Source organism: Siphateles boraxobius, unplaced genomic scaffold, assembly GCF_051911475.1.
Source record: "Siphateles boraxobius isolate OS27281-9 unplaced genomic scaffold, OSU_SipBor_1 66, whole genome shotgun sequence".
NCBI lineage: Eukaryota > Metazoa > Chordata > Actinopteri > Cypriniformes > Leuciscidae > Siphateles > Siphateles boraxobius.
In genome coordinates this window covers 13,702,914-13,721,927 of record NW_027509193.1, presented here as the reverse complement: position 1 = coordinate 13,721,927, position 19,014 = coordinate 13,702,914, and the positions used below count along the sequence as shown (strand labels likewise).

At 37.1% G+C, this 19,014-nt stretch overlaps 1 protein-coding gene across 4 annotated transcripts in view; it reads right to left on the bottom strand.

Annotated features, from left to right (window-relative positions):
- The window catches only part of atp6v0a1a (ATPase H+ transporting V0 subunit a1a), a 43,001-nt gene extending 32,504 nt beyond the window's left edge, over positions 1–10,497 (bottom strand). For 2 of the 4 annotated variants that reach the window (XM_077212382.1, XM_077212384.1), the window contains exons 1-2: positions 10,388–10,486; positions 5,235–5,391 (exon numbers count right to left, since the gene is read on the bottom strand). In XM_077212382.1, the coding sequence (XP_077068497.1) occupies positions 5,235–5,351 (117 nt within the window). In that variant the 5' untranslated portion in view covers positions 5,352–5,391; positions 10,388–10,486. Of the gene's footprint in view, positions 1–5,234; positions 5,392–10,387 lie in introns of all 4 variants that reach the window. The other 2 variants (XM_077212385.1, XM_077212383.1) reach the window with 2 other exon arrangements.
- Positions 10,498–19,014: the final 8,517 nt, after the last annotated feature.

Here is a 19,014-nt window from a genome sequence, read left to right as displayed (position 1 = left end):
TAAATGATGACTCTCACCCCCTGAACAGTGAGGTTCAGTTATTGCCATCCGCGAGGAGGTATAAAGTCCCAAGGTGTAGAACGAAAAGATACAAGAGCAGTTTCGTACCAAATGCGATTAATAGGATTAACAAATTGTAGAGGTGGTTTTTGGAAGTGTTGTACTAGGGGTTTTATGATCTTACAAAGACCATATGTAATGTTGTGAGAGCACTTTTTTACTTGAGAGCACTTTACTAAGTATGAGTATTTATTTTCTTGTCTTTATGTGATGTGGAGTGTTCTGTGTTGTGTGTCTTTGTACTGGATGCCATAGAATGTCATTGCACTGCAAAACAAATTTACCTACGGGTACAATAAAAGTAACCTAACCTAATCAGCTTTTACATACTTAAATCTGCGTATTCGCGATTTTTACACCAGGGCGTTATTTGCCTTTATAAAGGAAAAAATGTTTAAACCTTACTAAATATATGCGTTATCTTTTATGTCAAATTCTTACATTGATCAAATTCTGTTTTAATAATAAGGGCTGTTATCAATCAGATTAATTAACTTGCACTGCAAAATTACAACTGTAATAAATAATTTTATGAGATTGAGGTTCAAACAAATAATACAATAAAAATAAAATAAAAAATAAAATAAATGATACCTTTAAACAATAAACCAATAGGTGGCGGCAAGTGACCGTCTTAATAAATGAATAATTGAGTAATTAAAACGATTCGTTCAAAATAATGAATCATTCAATAACAAAACACAGCGCTTAGAGATGCTTTTCTTTTTTAACTATTTTCGTCTGTGAAATAGAACATAACCAGTCAATATTGTGTCTAAATTGTAAGTGACTACATATTACTAGGCTACTTGTTTATTAAACTACAAATTCAATGTAACATTTGCAATCGTGATATTATAGAACAGCTCCCTTAGTCGTGTTATGTTATTATAAGACTGGAGAAACTGGAAAAGCTGGAAGATAGGGCATTGCAACTCTCTGAGAGAACATCAATATTTGAATTTCTCTCTTGTGCTATCATGCTGAGATCACCTGAAATTCACCCAAAAATCTATATGGGTTAATGTGAATAATTATCATACAGTTACAGTATTACACATGATTGATATAATTTGAAATGTCTCAGTGCGACTGGTACAAAGGTTTCATTCTCAAAGAAGTAAACCAAAAGGTAATAAGGTATTTAAGAGTTTAGAGATAATTCGCATACATAGAAGGGTGTGTCTTCCAGGCAAATGGTCTCCTGTTCTCAGAAGGTGTAAAGTCAATTAAAATTCCCATTGTTAGCAAATGACTCCATGTAAATCAACTTCTGCCCCCAGTAAGTCTGAGACGGTGATTAATGTGAATTCCCACTGTGAACTCATGTTTACATTTGAAAAGAGGTTTCTGCCTTGGTCAGTCTATATAATGAAATGCAACGAGAGGCTGGCGCGATTCTGTAACCCAGATTAGCCCGTGATGCGAAGTGTAAGGAAAACACATTGCATCATGTATTTTATAATGTCAAGGTATTGCATCTTCTCTCTTTATTCCAGAGCATTTGAGGTTTGTATCTATTATCTTTGAAATGATTATGCAATTGGCGTGATACATTTACCTGACATAATAAATTGTAAACATTTGATTTTATTCTGATCGACTCTGACATTATTTTCAGTAAAGAGTTAAAAAGAATAGTCAAACACTCGCTCACATTTAATGATGCACAGATATCATTAAAACCTTTTTCATTTATGGAGTCAGATGAAATAAGTTAATACATATGAGAAAATGTATTTCATTTAATCAAATTACTTTGCGACGCGGAAAGACGTTAACGCGCAGAGACCTTCACCCGCTGATTGGAAAACCTTCTTTGGGCCGATCAAGCTGGGCTTACATTACTTAACTATATCATATATTATAAATAAAAAAACTCAACATTTTTACCTCAGTATCTTTCTTCTGTGAGTTTTTTGTGTGTGCTGTTACACTCATTTATTTTGATTTCTCCACTAAAGTCTCTTTCACAAACTCAAACACAGCGCCGCTACCAGAAATACACTATCCATTACCAATCGCTGTTTACACTGACTGTATAAGATCAGAATCATTCTCATGTTTCGATCGGTCGGGCAAGTAAAACTCTCTTTCACTTAAAACTTTTAAAAAATCCACATTTCTGGGACAAGCAGACAATGGTTAATGTCGAGCCCTGTGTTCATTCTCGATCTTTTTCGTGCTGTAAAGCGGAACAGATGATCAGGTCATGTGTGCTCGCGCTGCCGTTCGCTTAAAATGAGGCGCTACAGTAACCGAGCAGAAAAAGATTGCGACAGCTCGATAAGTTTTATTGTTTATATTTATTTATTAAGGTTTTATTGTTTATAAGTTTATTGTGCTTTTAAGTTTATTTATCTGAAATGAGTGGCACCCACTGTCAGCAATGCTGCAGGGCCAATAACAATAAGGAAGAAATTACAACGACACCATGCATGTCTGTTGAAAATTGAAAATAAACGATGTAGTGCCATTACTGGATGTTTGAATAAGGCAAAAAAAATTCTCAAAGGAGAATGTTTACCTGAAGTCACTAATGCAGATGTTTAGCATTGTCTTGTAGACACTGAGTTTGTCTAAACAAGAAAGGCGATGAAAGCATATCATAGTTTAGATGCTTATTTCCTCAGTGGAACATTCAGTAATATTTAATCGCACCCATTATTATTAATGAAGTTAACACTGCAAGCGAGTAACTTTTGCAGCTTCATTCATTAAAATTGCAACGATCTAACTTTTAGAACCGGTCAAGAAATACTCTGACTTAACAAGCCAACTAGACTCTACCTATCACACTAACACTTAGTTGGCAAAATGTAGTTCCCCCATTGAAGATAAAAGGGGCTTTCACACCAGAGAATTGTTATCATAGTTCCTAAAACTTTCAAGGAGCTGGGAATGATTTTAGTAATGGGGCGCCTTTTCGGAGGACTATATTAGTAAATTACCTACTACAGCACAATAGGAACTACAAGTGATGTAAGAGTAAGTTGATTGGCTGAAACCAAGCCATATGAAACACCCGCCATTTTTAAAAAGCTGCGTAAACACACAGTTTACATACACTTACTCCATGAGAACAGCGAAAGATAGCATTTACCTGACCTGTCACCTCTGTCTGCGGCATTGTGGTATATTCTCAGCCTCGATATGTAGCACTGCCAGTTATTGTGTAAGTTTTTGTCTATTAGCCCTTCTTTTTGCTCTTTCAATTGCATAACTTATGCGTCTACATTCCATCTCAGTTATCACGGAACGAATGCAACGAAAGGAAAATGTACTTCTTGGGGGTCCCCTCAGGGGTGCTTCACTAACATAGTACAATGCATCGTTGAAGAAATCAACTAGCTAGTCTGGACTGTTTCACGAAACCATACTGTCGCAAAGTGATTTTTCAACCACGTTGGTTAATGATGTCACGCAGGTGTTTGAGTAATAACTTCTTTTAATTAATCTGTTTTAGATCTAATTAATCCTAGATGTTTTGCTATAAATTACGGACATGGCATCTGAGGACTAATCCTCACTTTTCTCAGTTATTTTGCTTTATTTCCAGATTCAATCATAGGCTCGTTCTACTAGAGCACGTTTGCACATGTGCACTCTTAAAAAAACGGTACTTTAAATCTCTTGACAAACTAAAAGACGTAAATGAGATTTGTATGTATCAGTGGCGGGCGGTGCATTTCACACCTAGGCCTTCAGTGGTGTCGTACCTGACTTAATCCACCTCTTAATATGCTTTTAATAGCGCACAGACTCTTGTTGTGAAATTGCTGTGTTATTTTGCACCGGCAGTTATAGGGTGTGGCGAACAGGACGGCCGAGGGACGTGAGAGAACGGCGCGAGGCCGGTGGTGCGATTGCTAATGAGCAACACCTGTGAAGCACATCGGTCTCGCATCTCTCACAGAGGAGCAGAAGCATAAAGGAGGAGCGACGACGTTGATGATCGAGAGAGGAACAGTCCTGTGTTTTAGTTGTGTTTGGTTTTTGTATTTGTATTTTATTTTGGGTAGCCAGCAGTCGTCCATGAGGGGCTGCTGGCGGATCCTTTTATGTTTATTTTCGGGAGCTAGCAGTCTTCCGCGAGGGGCTGCTGGCGGTATTTTTGGTTTGTTTTGGTTTGTTTGTTTTATTTTAATAAAGAATTTTGATTGTTCGCCGGTTCCCGCCTCCTTCTTCCCTGAACATTGCTACATTGGGTTAATGCGGTGAGTTCGGAAAATGCCGGGTAGAGAAACGAGCGAGTAAGTTAGGCTGGTGCGTTCATGTTGTTTTGCGTTCCGTTTAAAATTTCAGAAACGGAGCCTCCCATGTCTATCGTTCTTCAGATGTTACAAAAGTATGAATGTTTGAAAAATAAAAGTTTCGATCATAAATTTACAAGAAAAATTAAGAAAATCATATTCAGCACAGAATAAACGGGGACAAAAATAAGCATTATACATTATAATAAGCATGATATTTAGCGTAAATATCAGCAGTACGTCGCATTACTCGCATAAGTTGCGCTTTAGACTTAAGTGGAATCCGTATGTTCGTTTGGCCGGAAGCTAGTTATTTTTTAATTTAAGGTTTAAAAATGGATGTTTTTCTTACACAAATGCATCGCTTTGCTTCAGAAGGCCTTTATTAACCCCCCGGAGCCATGTGGACCACTTTTATGGACTTCAAAACAGAAACAGCTTGGAAGAGCAAGGAAATTTTTTTTTATAACTCTGATTGTATTCGTCTGAAAGAAGAATGTAATATACACCTAGGATGACTTGAGGGTGAGTAAATCATGGGTTAATTTTCATTTTTGGGTTAGTTTAACCCCCTTTAAGGAGTTGCAGTTATCATTGAGTATTTATTAAAGTCATTTCATGCTTATTTATCTTCATCGTGTGAGTTTCTATTATAAAGCTATTGCGTTTGTGACACTACAATTGTTCTACTGCATAGCCTATTGCTTCTCTTGAAATGCTTGAAATTTCCTTAGTTCAGGCATCCTGGGAGCATACAGCCAACAAATGACATTTTACACACAATGTAATGCTGACATTTGCTGACAATGATGTCAGTGTTACTGCTATGAGTCACTATGAATGAAGCACCTTCTACTGTTGTTTGACAATGAACCAGAAATGTTCCAGGAACAAAATCAATATGAAATGGTCTATACTTACATCTCTAAACTGCACCATTCCAATCTCCCCCAGCTCACTGACACAGCAGTAGGCAGACTCAGACTGGAGGAAGAGCTGGGCCAGGGTCATCTCCTCACTGCGGAACAACTCCCCCATAATGCACTGCTCTCTACTCAATGCACTAAGGGGAGAGTGTCTGGGGGAGGAAAAGGAAAAAAATATATAATAAATAATATAAAGACAAAAATGAAAAGAAAAAGAGTAAACGTTGGGATATATTTTTTGTTTGAAAGCAGACAATACACCCTTCGCAGGAGTTTGATTGACAGGTGACCTGACCAATCATAATCCACCATTATGTCCGGCAAAGCAGTCAGGAGAGTTAATAGGTTATAACATCGGTAGACTTGAACTTGAAGGACGGTGTGTACTGACGTCTTTCTGTGTTTGAAACAACATTCCTTCTGATGTACATTCATGTTTATTCGATGCTATAAGTTCTATAAGTATAGAAGGAAAAGATGATCGGTTCACAATCAGCTTTAACTGAGGCGCTACAGCGATCTGTCACAACGCATTAAAGATCCACAAAAAAGTATTTATTGCTTAAATTTCTTTAAAAAAAAAAATGTAACGTTGAGACTTTGTTTCATATCAAAATTAACCTGCTCTGCTCTATCTGTCGGTTCATTGTCGGTGTCCTCTTTGCTCTGCGATGTATTTTTCACTGCATGAGAACATGATGTGTGGCGTGAGAGCGGCATCTCTTGTCGGACATAGCAACAGTAACTAAAGTGGGCAGGTCTCTTAGCGAACGGCCAATTGGTTAAGCCACATTTGCTGTGCAAATGCAGAATACTTTACTTTGACCAAGAGGAAGGAAGACAGGCCCTTAAAACAGTGCATTAGCATGTTTAACCTCAGTTGCCCCACTATACACAAACAACTCTGATCTCTTTACTGATATTGCAAATTGCAAATTTTGCTAATTTTGTTACACTTCCAGACCTGTGAGATGATGATGATGCCACAGCTAAATGCTCTGTCACGGTGAGCTAAACTTTATTGGATATGGCAGATGGTTTACAAAGTCAACAAAATCATGTGAATGTTCTGTTTTCAAGGCTTTAATATTGAATGGTCATCCGACAGTACTGTTCTTTAAATATAGTTTAACTAAAAAACGAATTAAAAATTAGATAAATATAATTTCATTATGCATGGCAAAACCCTACTCCAAGCACTTTAGAGGTAAAACTTCTGTCTCATTTCATAACACTGTGGCGAGCAGGACGAGGCCAAGGGCCGTGAGAGAGAGGCACAAGGCCGGTGGGGTGATTACTAATGAGCACCACCTGCGCGACGCACCGGTCTCGTATCTCTCACAGAGAGGCGGAAGCATAAAAGGAGGACAGTGAAGATCAAGAGAGGACAGGCCTGGATTTTATTTGATGCTTTGTTTTATTGTGTGTTGCATCTTTACTTTAATTTTGTAATTGTTTATTTATTTATAAAAGTTTATTAAATGTTAAAAAAAACTAAAGTAAAGATGGCAGTCCCTCGCGGTCGACTGCCACCACACATAATAAAACAAAACATCAAATAAAATCCGGGCCTGGCCTCTCTCGATCTCCATTGTCGTTGCTCCTCCTTTTATGCTTCCGCTCCTCCGTGAGAGATACGAGACCGGTGCGTTGCGTAGGTGTCGCACATCAGGCCATCCATAAAAATATTCTTGTTTGCCGTAACCCGACCGACCCTGTCAGTTTAGGACCGACCCAATATATATATATATATATATTTTTCCTTTTAGTCCAACCGACTTGCGGTTGTAAACTTGCATTAAGACCGACCGATTTTTTTTTACTCTTCAAACAACTAATACAAATTCAATAAAATAATATTAATTAGATTTTAGTAAGTATTGTGAAAATAAATTGCTTATGCCTACATACAAACGTAGGCTACGTCCTTTCTTTTAAATAAAAACCTGTGGCGTCATCGTCATCTATGACTATGTTTACACCATTGGTTTACGCATGTCACACCATGGGTTTTACGTTCGCTTCGTTTCATTCACTGTTCGCACTTTGTAATGATGGCTGCGGCTGCAGTTAATAAAATGTTTGCGGTCACCGTTCAAAGTCATATGGGTTTGGGCACCATAATACATCTAAAAAATGCATTAAAACATCTCGACACCGCTTTAACTTGGCACAAAGTTCTGGAAAAACTGTGCCCAGATCTTTTCCCCTCCCTTCTCCCCTGTCTAACGGTGATCGTGTCGACTGACCTGAAGGAAACCACTAAAATGTTGGTGGAGGAAACTCCAACTATTGAGGACGTGCTACAATTTGACCCTAAAATACAAGTGGTTTCTTTAAAATTGAAATTTCAAAGTGAGACACCACCACCGGCCTATTTTTTTTTTTTTTTTTTTATGTGTTTTAGGTGGACAGATCAATGCAGTACACAGAAAATGTAGGATGTTGGAAAATAACAATGTCTTTTCTGTTAACCAAATGCTTTTTAACATTCGCTATTACTTCAATGCAAGTGATCAAGCGCGCCGTTATTTGTTGCTTAGTGACGTGTGTGTTCAAGTGTTCAAGTAAGCCAGAAATACGCTGCATTTAATATATCATGAGGACTCAAGAGTTGCGTATTTGGCGAAAATGGAAACGTCTTTAGACATGGAAAATCGATTTTACAATCGATTCAATGAAACACTTATGTCTCAAAAATCGAACAGGATTTTTTCACAAAAGTGACAGCCCTAAAACGTAACCGGTCTCTGATTTGTAGGTTGCATTGACACCTAGCGGTGGATGCACGGTTTGAAGACCCAGTCAGTGACGTCACAATATGAAAAAAAAATTAATTCATACCTATGTAATCACCATGACTAAAATTGTCCTTTTTTTTACCTACCTACAGACCCTTTTTTTTTTTTTTTTTTGCTGTTACTGCAAACCAAAATATTTTTAAGGATTGCCTCAGAATCACGCCACCGGCCTCGCGCCGTTCTCCAACGAACCCTCAACCTCGTCCTGCTCGCCACAAACACCAAAAGCACAATTTTCCATCTAAACTATGTAAAAAATACTACACAACATCTGATATTCATCATAATGATTGCTTATAAACAATTAAAAAAAGCTTCTGCAATGAATCTTGTGCCCAGAGGACACCCAAGGAATGTTATGCTTCTGTGCCGCTACACCATTCTCGTGGCATGTGATGCTCGAAACAGCTGTGGGAATAAGCACATGCCATCTCAGAGGAATGAGGAAAACACACAGTGGCATTCAGCGATTACACAGAAAAACCTCATGAATTGAACTTTCCCTGGACCTACCGCTACAACTGCAAGGAATATGCTCTCCTAAGGCATCTTCTCAGTGCAATGCATCTGGTCCTCTCAAAGAAGTGAACTGTAAATTGTAGCCCATTCTTCAAAGCAGTCCTTCACTTTATGTGAAAGAAGTTTACGTTTAAGAACGATTGTACGATGGACTCCACTCATAGGGAGCGGATTAAGGATTAAGCTGCACCATGTGACTCTCCGTACTAAACATTACCAACACAGAGGCACTTTGTGGCATGTTAAGACACAAATACAATCGATAGAGCACAAAAAGCCATTTAATGCTTTTGTTAGGTCCATTTTACAACTTTTAAGTGCTCCAAATGGCACAAAAGCAGTCTTGGTTTCATGGGTAATTCCACACGTGCTGAATAATGCAACACTTTGGGGAATTATCAAGATGCAGATACTTTTTCAGCAGTCTCTGTGTATCCTTCTCTTTTTTCCATTCTCCTGTAGAACTACATACAGCTATCCCAGCATCATCAGGTATCAGTGCAGTGGACCAAAGCAGATTCTTTGAAAAATAGATCCTTCAATGACACCGCATGTTAATAATGTGAACACCTGTGGTTGGGTGCCTAATCAGGTTTAATCTGAGTCATTTGTACTGCTATAATCTGACTGACTAAATCAACGGCGCCAGAGCAATAGAATAGAACCGAATGGAACAGAATAGAATAAGAATAGAAGTCTATATGGCCTCATGAAACCATGAAAACTGTTGAAGGTACAGTTGTCCAACAAGTCAAGTCACCTTTATTTTTTTATAGCTCTTTATACAATAGAAATAAAGTTACTGACCAGCTTCACAGTAATAAACAGGAAAGTAACCAAATGAATGGTGCAAACTTCATTCAAACATCAAATAAAGCCGCTGTAGCAAGATAACAGTGTCATTATTCAGCACAATTCAGTTTAATGTTGAACCATATCAGCACAATACTGTACCATACAACAGGGGTTTTCAATATTTTAGATGCCTCCGACCCCCAAATATGATTATCCACGTTGAAGGGACCCCATAATAACATTTAAAAAGGCTGTTGTGTTACATTATTACGTTTTTTCTGTTAGATGTATTATTTTGAAAAAAAAATCTTTAAATAAAATGTTATGTAATTATATTATTGCCTATTCATTAGGTTTAATCTTTTTTTTTTATGTATTCATTTTCGTAACGGTTTTACTGTTTTCCCCTATACAATAGAATGTCATACAGAGATTACATTTATACACAGAGATTATATTAGCAGTATATTAGCTGCTTTGCTAAATGGTGTTACATCAACAACAACAAAATTAACACTTGTTTTTAGACTTATAACTTACTATACTAACGTTACATAGTCACACAGCTGTAATGGCCTGCATTGTAATGCAAAAACGCGTATTTTCATCGTTGAACTGTAAGAAGGAGTAAACACAGACACCGGCTTATTAACTAGCCTGAGACAGAGGACATTAGTGTAGCTGTCAACCCAAGCTTATGCGTCAACAAGTAAGTTAGTTAACGTTAACGTTAGTGGGGCAAAGTGCCACTTTATTCACTTCAGTATTATGCTATGAAAGATGGCAGGGGTCTCTTATAAAGTTACAACTTAAACATGAAAACACATAAGCAGCCATATTAAAGAGTTAAAGCGCTAATGCTAATGATCCTCGACAGGCTGTTATCTCAGAAAATTTAAACACTCGACAACGTATCCCAAAAACATGAAAGAAAACACGCTAACGTATTCTGTTCGAAATTCAACTCACCGGGCGTTTCAAAATAGCTAATAAATAAGAGTAAAGTTATTTTAGTAAGAATAATGTAACTTACTGAGTTTAAACGGTTGAAATTGGAGTGCTATAGTAGTCTCTGAATCCTCTGCGTCGTAAGCATCAGCTGACCAGAACAAGTCAGAGCGAACATGACGTCATGAACAGCCCAGTCCTGCTCACGTGACCGAGGTTACCTGGGCTGAGGAGAAGGCAGGTTCCGAGGACAGGGGAGGGTAGCTGTCTGTGACATGGTGCTTTCTTTCCGTTTTTATTTCTTTACTTAGCATATTTCTGATTATGTCGATAAATATTTCCCAGTGAAACTGTTGAATTGTAAATTATTTGTTCTTTTAGTGCTACAGTGATGACTTTCTCAAAGGTTAAACATGTTGTATAGTTTCATATGTGTTTTTCTCTTACTGTTCCTCACTCCCTTTTTGTGTGGTTTGCTTTTTGTATAATGGTGGTTACCTTGGTAAAGACCACTTCCTGTGTCTGTCTCAATATCATTGACCATTTGTGCCTTTGATCCTCCAGGACTACTTTCCTAAATAAAGCAGCTCTGTAGAAAATAGTGATGTCATCGTCCAGCTCAGTTCAGTTCAGTTCAGTTCTCATTCAATAGTGTCAGCACAGTCAAATCAATAATATTGCTAGTATGTGTCCTCAACTAAGCAAGCCAGAGGAGACTGTGGCAAGGAACCCATAAAGAAGAAAAAAATCTTCGGGGCGAAACTAGGCTCACTAGGGGGGCAGTTCTCCTCTGGCCAAACAAATCAACATGGTGTGGTATTCAAGAGTGACCAGTATTCATTTTCAGTATTCAGTGGATTGATCTTCCTTGAGAGCTCTAATGCCAATAGATCACGGCTGTAGAATCTGTCACTGCCTCTTTAATGACACACAGAGGAGGATGGTTGAACTAGCACAAATGTGAAAATTTAGAGTCACAAGGTTGACGGGACTATTGCAAAGTGCTGTGAGCAAACAAACCACAAATCAGAGTGTTCAAATCATTCAAACCCATAATATGGTCAGGACGTATATATGGGTTATGGAGGTCATCAAGGAATGCTTTAGATTTAAAACAAGTTTAACTCATCTGATTTCAAATGTGGACAAAAGTGGACCAATTTACATGAATTCACTATAAAAAATTATATTCAATTAAAGAAAATAGCACTTGTTCTTCCTGGACATATTATTAAAGGATTAACTCAAAACAAGAAATAAATAAATACAATTCTGTCATCATTTATAATGATTCTGTCAATCCAAATGATATGCAACATTCTTTCTTGCTTACAGCGCAAAAAAAAGAATTAAAAAAATACAGGCTAATATCCATCCATTTTTTATAATTAATTATTTGTAATTAATTATTATTTATATAATTACTATGTTTATCTGGATCACAAAACCAATATGATTCATGAACTCCTTAATTCATAATGATCCGTCTTCATCTCACTGATCTGATGCAACAGTTTCTGGGTTATATCACCCGTAAATGTCAGTCTGTTTCTCATCCAAATGATATGGCTTCAGAAGATAAATATCCAGTTCACTAGTAGCATGGACTATTTTAGGGTACTGTAATGCTGCTGTTGTATGATTTCTAATCCCTCGTTAATTGTAACTGCTTGAAAAAGAGCATCCAGGACATTCATATTTTCTTTTTCTTTTCTTTTTTTTAAATCATAAATGATGAGAGGGCATCTTACAAGTGCACATATAGGGTTACAGATAATTTCTTAGAAGTCATGATCCTCCTCAACATGTAACTTGAGGCCTCAAGCGTGTTTGTTAGTGCAGGGCAGGCTATGACTAGTGATATCTGTTGGTTGCAAAAACATAAAAAAGCGTTCACCATATGGAATACTGTCCTCACTGGCTTCTACTACTCTTTATATGAAGAAAGTGTTTGTAGATCTGAAGCATTGTGTGGGTATTCTTATTGTTTAGCATATTGGTATGTTTGAATGTGGTATTGTTTTAATGGTATATAATGGGCTTATTATGTAAACACGTAAGCCTATTTCTGTTCTGTACATTCCCAACTATACGTAGCCTATATTGGGACTTCTAGATCTTAGAGTTTTATTAACTGTTTTTGAGTGAAAGTGTGTTAGAGAGTTGAGACAGTAGCGCAAAAGCTACACCAGTGTGAAGAGTTATAAAGGATGATTATTTATTACGATGACACTCCTTTGTTAAATGCTTTCAAAATTCATTAGGTGACATAATATAACTGCAACCTTTTTTATTTCGAGTGCAGAGAGTGCGCATGGCCGCATGCCCATGTGCTTTTAGCGCTGCCTAGAGGCTACTGATGGCATATGCACTACACCCTCAAACCACCAGGAGGCACTAATGAACAACACATTAGCACAGGCCAAGAAACTACCACGTCACCCTACCTGATGTGCTGTGAAAATGAAAACACACCTAGATGTTTTAAAGACTAGTTGGTCATCAAAAAATAGTTGCACCATTAGTTTTGCTAACAGCACTTTTACAAAGGAGGACACTTGAGTTCTGGTTTGATGGAATCTCACTGGCCTATAACTAGATACAAATTTAACTGTGATGCCTGAACAAAAGCATTTTATTCTTAGACAGAGCCAGGTCTTATCAGATATTTCCCAAGATACAGAATATAATGTGAAATTTTGAAGTCCATTTAAAAAGAAATAACCTATATGAAGTGCAAAGAAAACACCTAGACTGCAGGGAAATGAACCGTGCAAAAAACGCTTCAGGCTGCATGAACAGGCTTCCTGTCTGTGAGGTTTTCACAAGTTATATTTCACTTAACTGACACTGAGATTATTTTGTCTTTGAATTATAGTGATATGTAATTTCCCTAACTGCCAGAAGCTCTACTCTCTTGCCAACTTTTTAGCCTGTTTTATGTTTTCTTATAAATGTATTATTATTCTGAAGGTTTTTATGGCTTTTTCACAGTTATAAATTCCTTTTCATGAACAAAATGTGAGCATGCCTTTGACTTATCTTATAAATGACCAATAATATAGGCAGAGGAGGTTAATAGGTTAATACAGCTCAAGAAACCTCAGAAAAACTTATGCTAGTGTGCTGTGGTGTTAATTTGTACAGTACGAAGGCCCCGGGAAGCATAATAACACACGGAAGTAGACCAAACAAGGTTGAAAATACCATCCTAATGTTTTTAGGACTAAAAACTAAAATTGTGTTGCTTTTTTAGTTGCATGCTTTAGGGAAGAAGGTGTCAATCTGCTGTCCCATAAGAGACTGCATGCACTCCTTATTGCAAAAGCCTCTGGTTTCATATCATTACCTCAGGCCCTTTGATCTCATTTGATGGTTCCCATGTGACAGAAGCATGAGGTACAGCCGGTTTGTGTACGAGTTGCACATTTTGTTGCTTTAGATTTACCGTTCCCACAACCTCAGTTTCACCCTTCAATAGAAAGATTCCAAAAGTTTTTTTAACCATTTTTTGATGCTATAACCATTTTTAGTTCCACAAAGACAGTTGAAGGTAGCCATTGACTTCCATCAATACTATGGTTTGGAATAACATGAAGGTGAGTAAATGATGACAGATTTTTATTTTTGGGTGATCTACCCCTTTAAGAAAGATTTCAAATCCTTTAAAGGTTTTAGAGGAACCATAGATGGATGATGCCAATAAATAATTAACCTTTATTTTTACGAGTGTATCAGTCTCATATATTCTAGTTAATCTCGTACTCTTAAAAATAAAGTTCCTTTATGGCAACCCCCCCTTTTTGAACCACTATAAACCCCCCTTTGGAGCCTTTTAAATTAAATATATATATATATCTCTATTGCCTTGATTATAAAATGGTATATGGGCTGTTTAATGGCATGTTCCATAGTGACATCATGCCCTGCTATTAAAAAGTCTTAACATTCATTACATTACACTCATCAACTGGATTGCACATGCTGTTCTTCAACATCCTTATGATTGACAGGCCAAGAGCAAGAGCCAGAGCGAGAGCGCGCATTTGAGATGTTTAAAATGTGCTTCCTTCTCACATTCCTTGCTCGAAGGCACACAATTCCATTGATCTGTTTTTCAAACTTTGTCGTGATTTAGTGCCCACTGGAGACAAGTTTAGTCTAAGAGCTGTATCTTACTTCACCTTAGGTCGCTCATATTTCAACCGAATCACCACTAGAGTATGTCCTAATTTAATCAAAGGATCGATCAACCGAAGAAGACAAGATAATAGTTATTTATGGACACACACACCTCCAGCACACATACACACACACACACAAGAATTTTCTGGTTATTGTTGTGTTTTCTGGGCTGGAACAGAGTACAGATGATCTCCCTTTCGAAAAAGCAGTATAGGCTATTGGATTCTTCATGGGCTCACTTCAAGAGCTTTAAATAAAAAAACTCCATTAATGTGAAATTCTCCAGCAGACGGATGGAACGAGACGAAAGCCTGCGAGAATGGGGAAAAGATTGCGTTCCCTCATTCACGTCTATTGCGACCTATATGCATCTCTATATGCATCTCTATATGACCTATATGCATCTCTATATGCATCTCTCTATGACCTATATGCGTCTCTATATGCAAATATTGATGTTATTTGCTGCTTCTTAAAGCTTAATTTAAGGCTGGAACACATTACGCAACTTTTAAAATCTGTACTGAGTTTAAATCACTAGGCATCATCATACACTTGTCGACTTCGTAAAAGAGGGAAATTATACATCACACATTACCAGACGTTTAAGTCGTTTTTACTAATAAATTATAGGCCTATACCAATTTACTTCATAATACTTTGGAGTGTAGAAAATGTTATTGTGGTCTTGTCAAACTACACTGCAAAAAATATTTTCTTAATAAATATTTAGGCCTAAATAATCGAAGACTTTTTTTTTTAAATGTTGTATAAAAAATGTATAGGCCTATTTATAGGCTAGTGCAGCGGTTTTCAATAGGTGAGACGCGCCTCCCCTGGGGGGCGCCAAAGAGCCACAGGGGAGGCGCGACACGCGAAGAAATAACTCTGTATCAAGGGGGTAATCCATAAGCCGGAAGTTGAAGCCTCGCGGGAGCCGCTAGCAGAACTTCACCTGCTGTTAGCATTCCATTGACCCCCATTCATTTTGGCGTCACTTTGAATAACTTTACATCTGAGGCGTCCAAAGACTTCATTTGTCCAAATATTTCTAAATAAACACGACAATGTATAAAAGGCTCCATTACTTTGTATCTTACGCTATGGCCCCGTAGAAGGCGTTTTTGTTAAAAACTGTTTTTTTTTGTTAAAAACAACGTTTTTGGGGAATTGGAAATAATTCGGTATGTGGCAAATGAATACATATGAAGTGATTAACGTTGGCAATTTTCACGCACAGCTATTAGAAGATTTACGTCTGTCAGAGTCGGTTTGAATCTGCGCGTCAGGAACGGAAGTGCTAAAAAATCGCTAAAAATGGGCTTCAACTGTCTCAACTGAGTTCCAATGAGATGGCTCTGTCCACTTCTGTCTATGCTCTGTATGCAGCTCTATTAATATCGCAGGGCTTAAAGTATTCCGGCAACACATGTGATACATGTTTGTATATGATCACGCTCTTATTCACGCAAATGCTTTTAAACTATTCATTCCGACAAGACGAAAAGAAAACGCGCTGTCAGTGAATGTCCTCCTGACACACACACACACACACACACACACACACAGAAAGACGCGCGCCAGTATCGAGTTCTCTTTCGCGCTTGAACCAACAATAACCCACACATTTAAGCCAAAATGTCCGTTTTGTCGAGTATCCTCACAAGAACAGTCTTAAATGAGTTAAATAAAATCTTAAATAGAAGTAAAGAGAACTAAGTGAGAGAATGAGATGCGGCAGATCTTAAAGTTACAGCGGCACTCATTCTCTCTGTCAGTAAAGTTAACCAAAGAACAAAGGGAACCGAGAAAATTACTCACTGCTTTTGACTAAAGAACGCTTGTAGCTAAATAAGGATTAATCTATATTTCAATTATAATTTATGCAGTGCGAACTGTTTTATAACTTTATTCAATTTCTGTATATTTCATACCTATGACGGGAAAGGTACAGGTAAATATGATATTTATCATGGGTTTAGGCGAGGATTGTTTGAAGTTAAATTAAATTAAAAGTTGTTCTATTTTTTGAAGCCTAATAAATGTTTAACATTTTTGGGGAAATCATTTTCCAGAGACATCATAGCTATATTAATATCAGTGATACTGGCATCATAAAAAAGATGCCATACAAAAATACAGACTCGGGACTTTAGCCCCCGATATCGGTAATTGTGTGTAAAGCGTCTATTAGCTTTAAAATGCATCGTTTCCTTGCCCCAAGTCAACAAAAGTCAGCATTAAGGATGAGACAGGACCCATCAAAAAACGTAGGAAATATGATCCTGAGTAGTCGGGGTCCGAGGCTGCACCTCTGCCGCAGTGTGTGATCTGCTAGGAGGTGCTAGCAAATGATAGCATGAGACCATGCAAACTAAAATTTCTTCAAATACAATATTAAAAAATATTTACATTTTATCAGCTTTTACTGAAACTCACCATTGCCTGCCTGGAACACACAAAAGATGGCATTCACTGCAGTGGCGTGTGTGGGTTAGGGCAGGGGGGCTGGATTTTGGGGAAGGGGGGGCTCGGCTGTCCTAACCCACTGTAAAGGGAGGCTCACATTCACCCAATTTGAAAACCCCTGGGCTAGTGTATCCATTCTGCTTGACATAGATTGACAGTTAAATCATGGACATCCAGTATTTTATGGCCAAAAGCCAGCTTCTATAGTTCATCGCTCCTGTATGTAAAAAAATAAAATAAAATAAAAACTGAGAGGAAAGGTTTAGAAAATGAGTGGGTTTGGCCTGATTATATTTGAGTGGATGTGGTCATGATTCATGCTGGACAGCTGTACAAACGCTACTCAACGTAATTCTGGAGTAAGAGGTGGTCTGAGGTAATCAATTGGGATACACCTTTTCTTATCAGCCTTTTGAGTGGCCCTGCCTCAGTGATAACATTGTTTCTCACACACATCATTATGACCTGACATCCCCTTTCCATTGTTCTCATAATAGGAACATGTCCGTTTATTTTTAATGGTGAAAGATTTAGTAGATTACAGCGAGAAGTATTCAACGAAATGTGAAAAACTGGCAGAAACTCTCAAATCCACCAATTCTTTAAAAACACAAACACAACCACACACACACATCAATAAACCATAAAATGAATTGCATGACCTCAAAGGAAGCTTGAAGTCCAGGCAAAATGAATTATCGCTGGCAGTCCTGCAGAAATTGAATCATTCAGATCCATTTTGATGTACTGATAAAGCAGCTGCTAAAGAGTGATCATACCTTTAATTCTTCATTCTGCATGTAGACACACAGCATGATCCCATAGAAAATATATCAGATATAACACACACATAGATTCTCTCAGGCATGATCCTGAAATTATGATCTAGATTCCTGTGTCCTATGTGTATCAGCTCGCCCTTACAGAGGAAGAAAAACAAATATTACTTTTAGATAAAGAAAATTGCAAGGAAACTGGCAGAATAACTAGTTCAAGTGTGTTTTGATCTTTTCTAAGACATTTTTCTAGAATGTAGAATAAATAGCTGAGAATGACCAAAATAGCTGCGTTTGTGGGAAAACGTGGTTGTACCACTGGGGACAAAACACAATTAACACAACATAAACTTGGAAATAGAAAGTTTTGGGTTTTAAAAACAGAGAAAGATTATGATGTAAACTGAATAAGAAATATTTCACGAAAGTCATGTTTAAGTAAAATAATGTGTGACTTTGAGCATGTGAATTCCTTACAGAAGGTCAGATGTTCTTTCTTCCGTAAGAAATGAACAAGATGTTCTCATGCTGAATAACATGATCAACAGTTTTGCAAGTACTGCTGTTATTCAAGAAAAAAAAAACTTATAATAAACATGACAATCTATATATATTTTCAATTAAACTTCACACAAAACATTTTGCTGATAATAGAAGATGAAGAGGTTAAAAACTTTGAAGATTGATGGTGTTAAAAGCTTTACTTTTTCAAAAAAGCTTGACATATGAGACATTAAATACATTTTTACAGCACTTACAAAATATGAAAAGCAATAAAAAACTTCTTCCCACTCCTAAGAGTATTAAATAGTTTAATTTGAAACAGATTTGGAGAGGAACATGTTTATGTGGGCAACCATACAACAAATTACTAAACCATTAACCAAAACAGATATGGCAGAAACAGGTCAACAAATGTTTTTCTTACATGCACTGTTAGACTTTTCAAGGTTTTTTTTACAGTAACTTACTGGCCACACTGTTGCCAGTAAGTTACTTTAATTAAGATTTACAGTACCATAACTGTATTTGTTTTACAGTAACTACATGGTACTGTAATTGTGTAATAGTGCATTACTGTAAAAATCAAGCTAATCAGTACACTATTGTTTATTTGTACTAAATATAAATTAGATTTCATAATTTTGATATAGAATTTTTTTATCCTACATAAGTACTACTGACATTCAAATCAATTAGACAAAATTATTACAAAATAAATTTTTTTATTCTTCATTTAAAACATGTGCTGTCCATCACTGCACACATTGTTAAAAAAAAG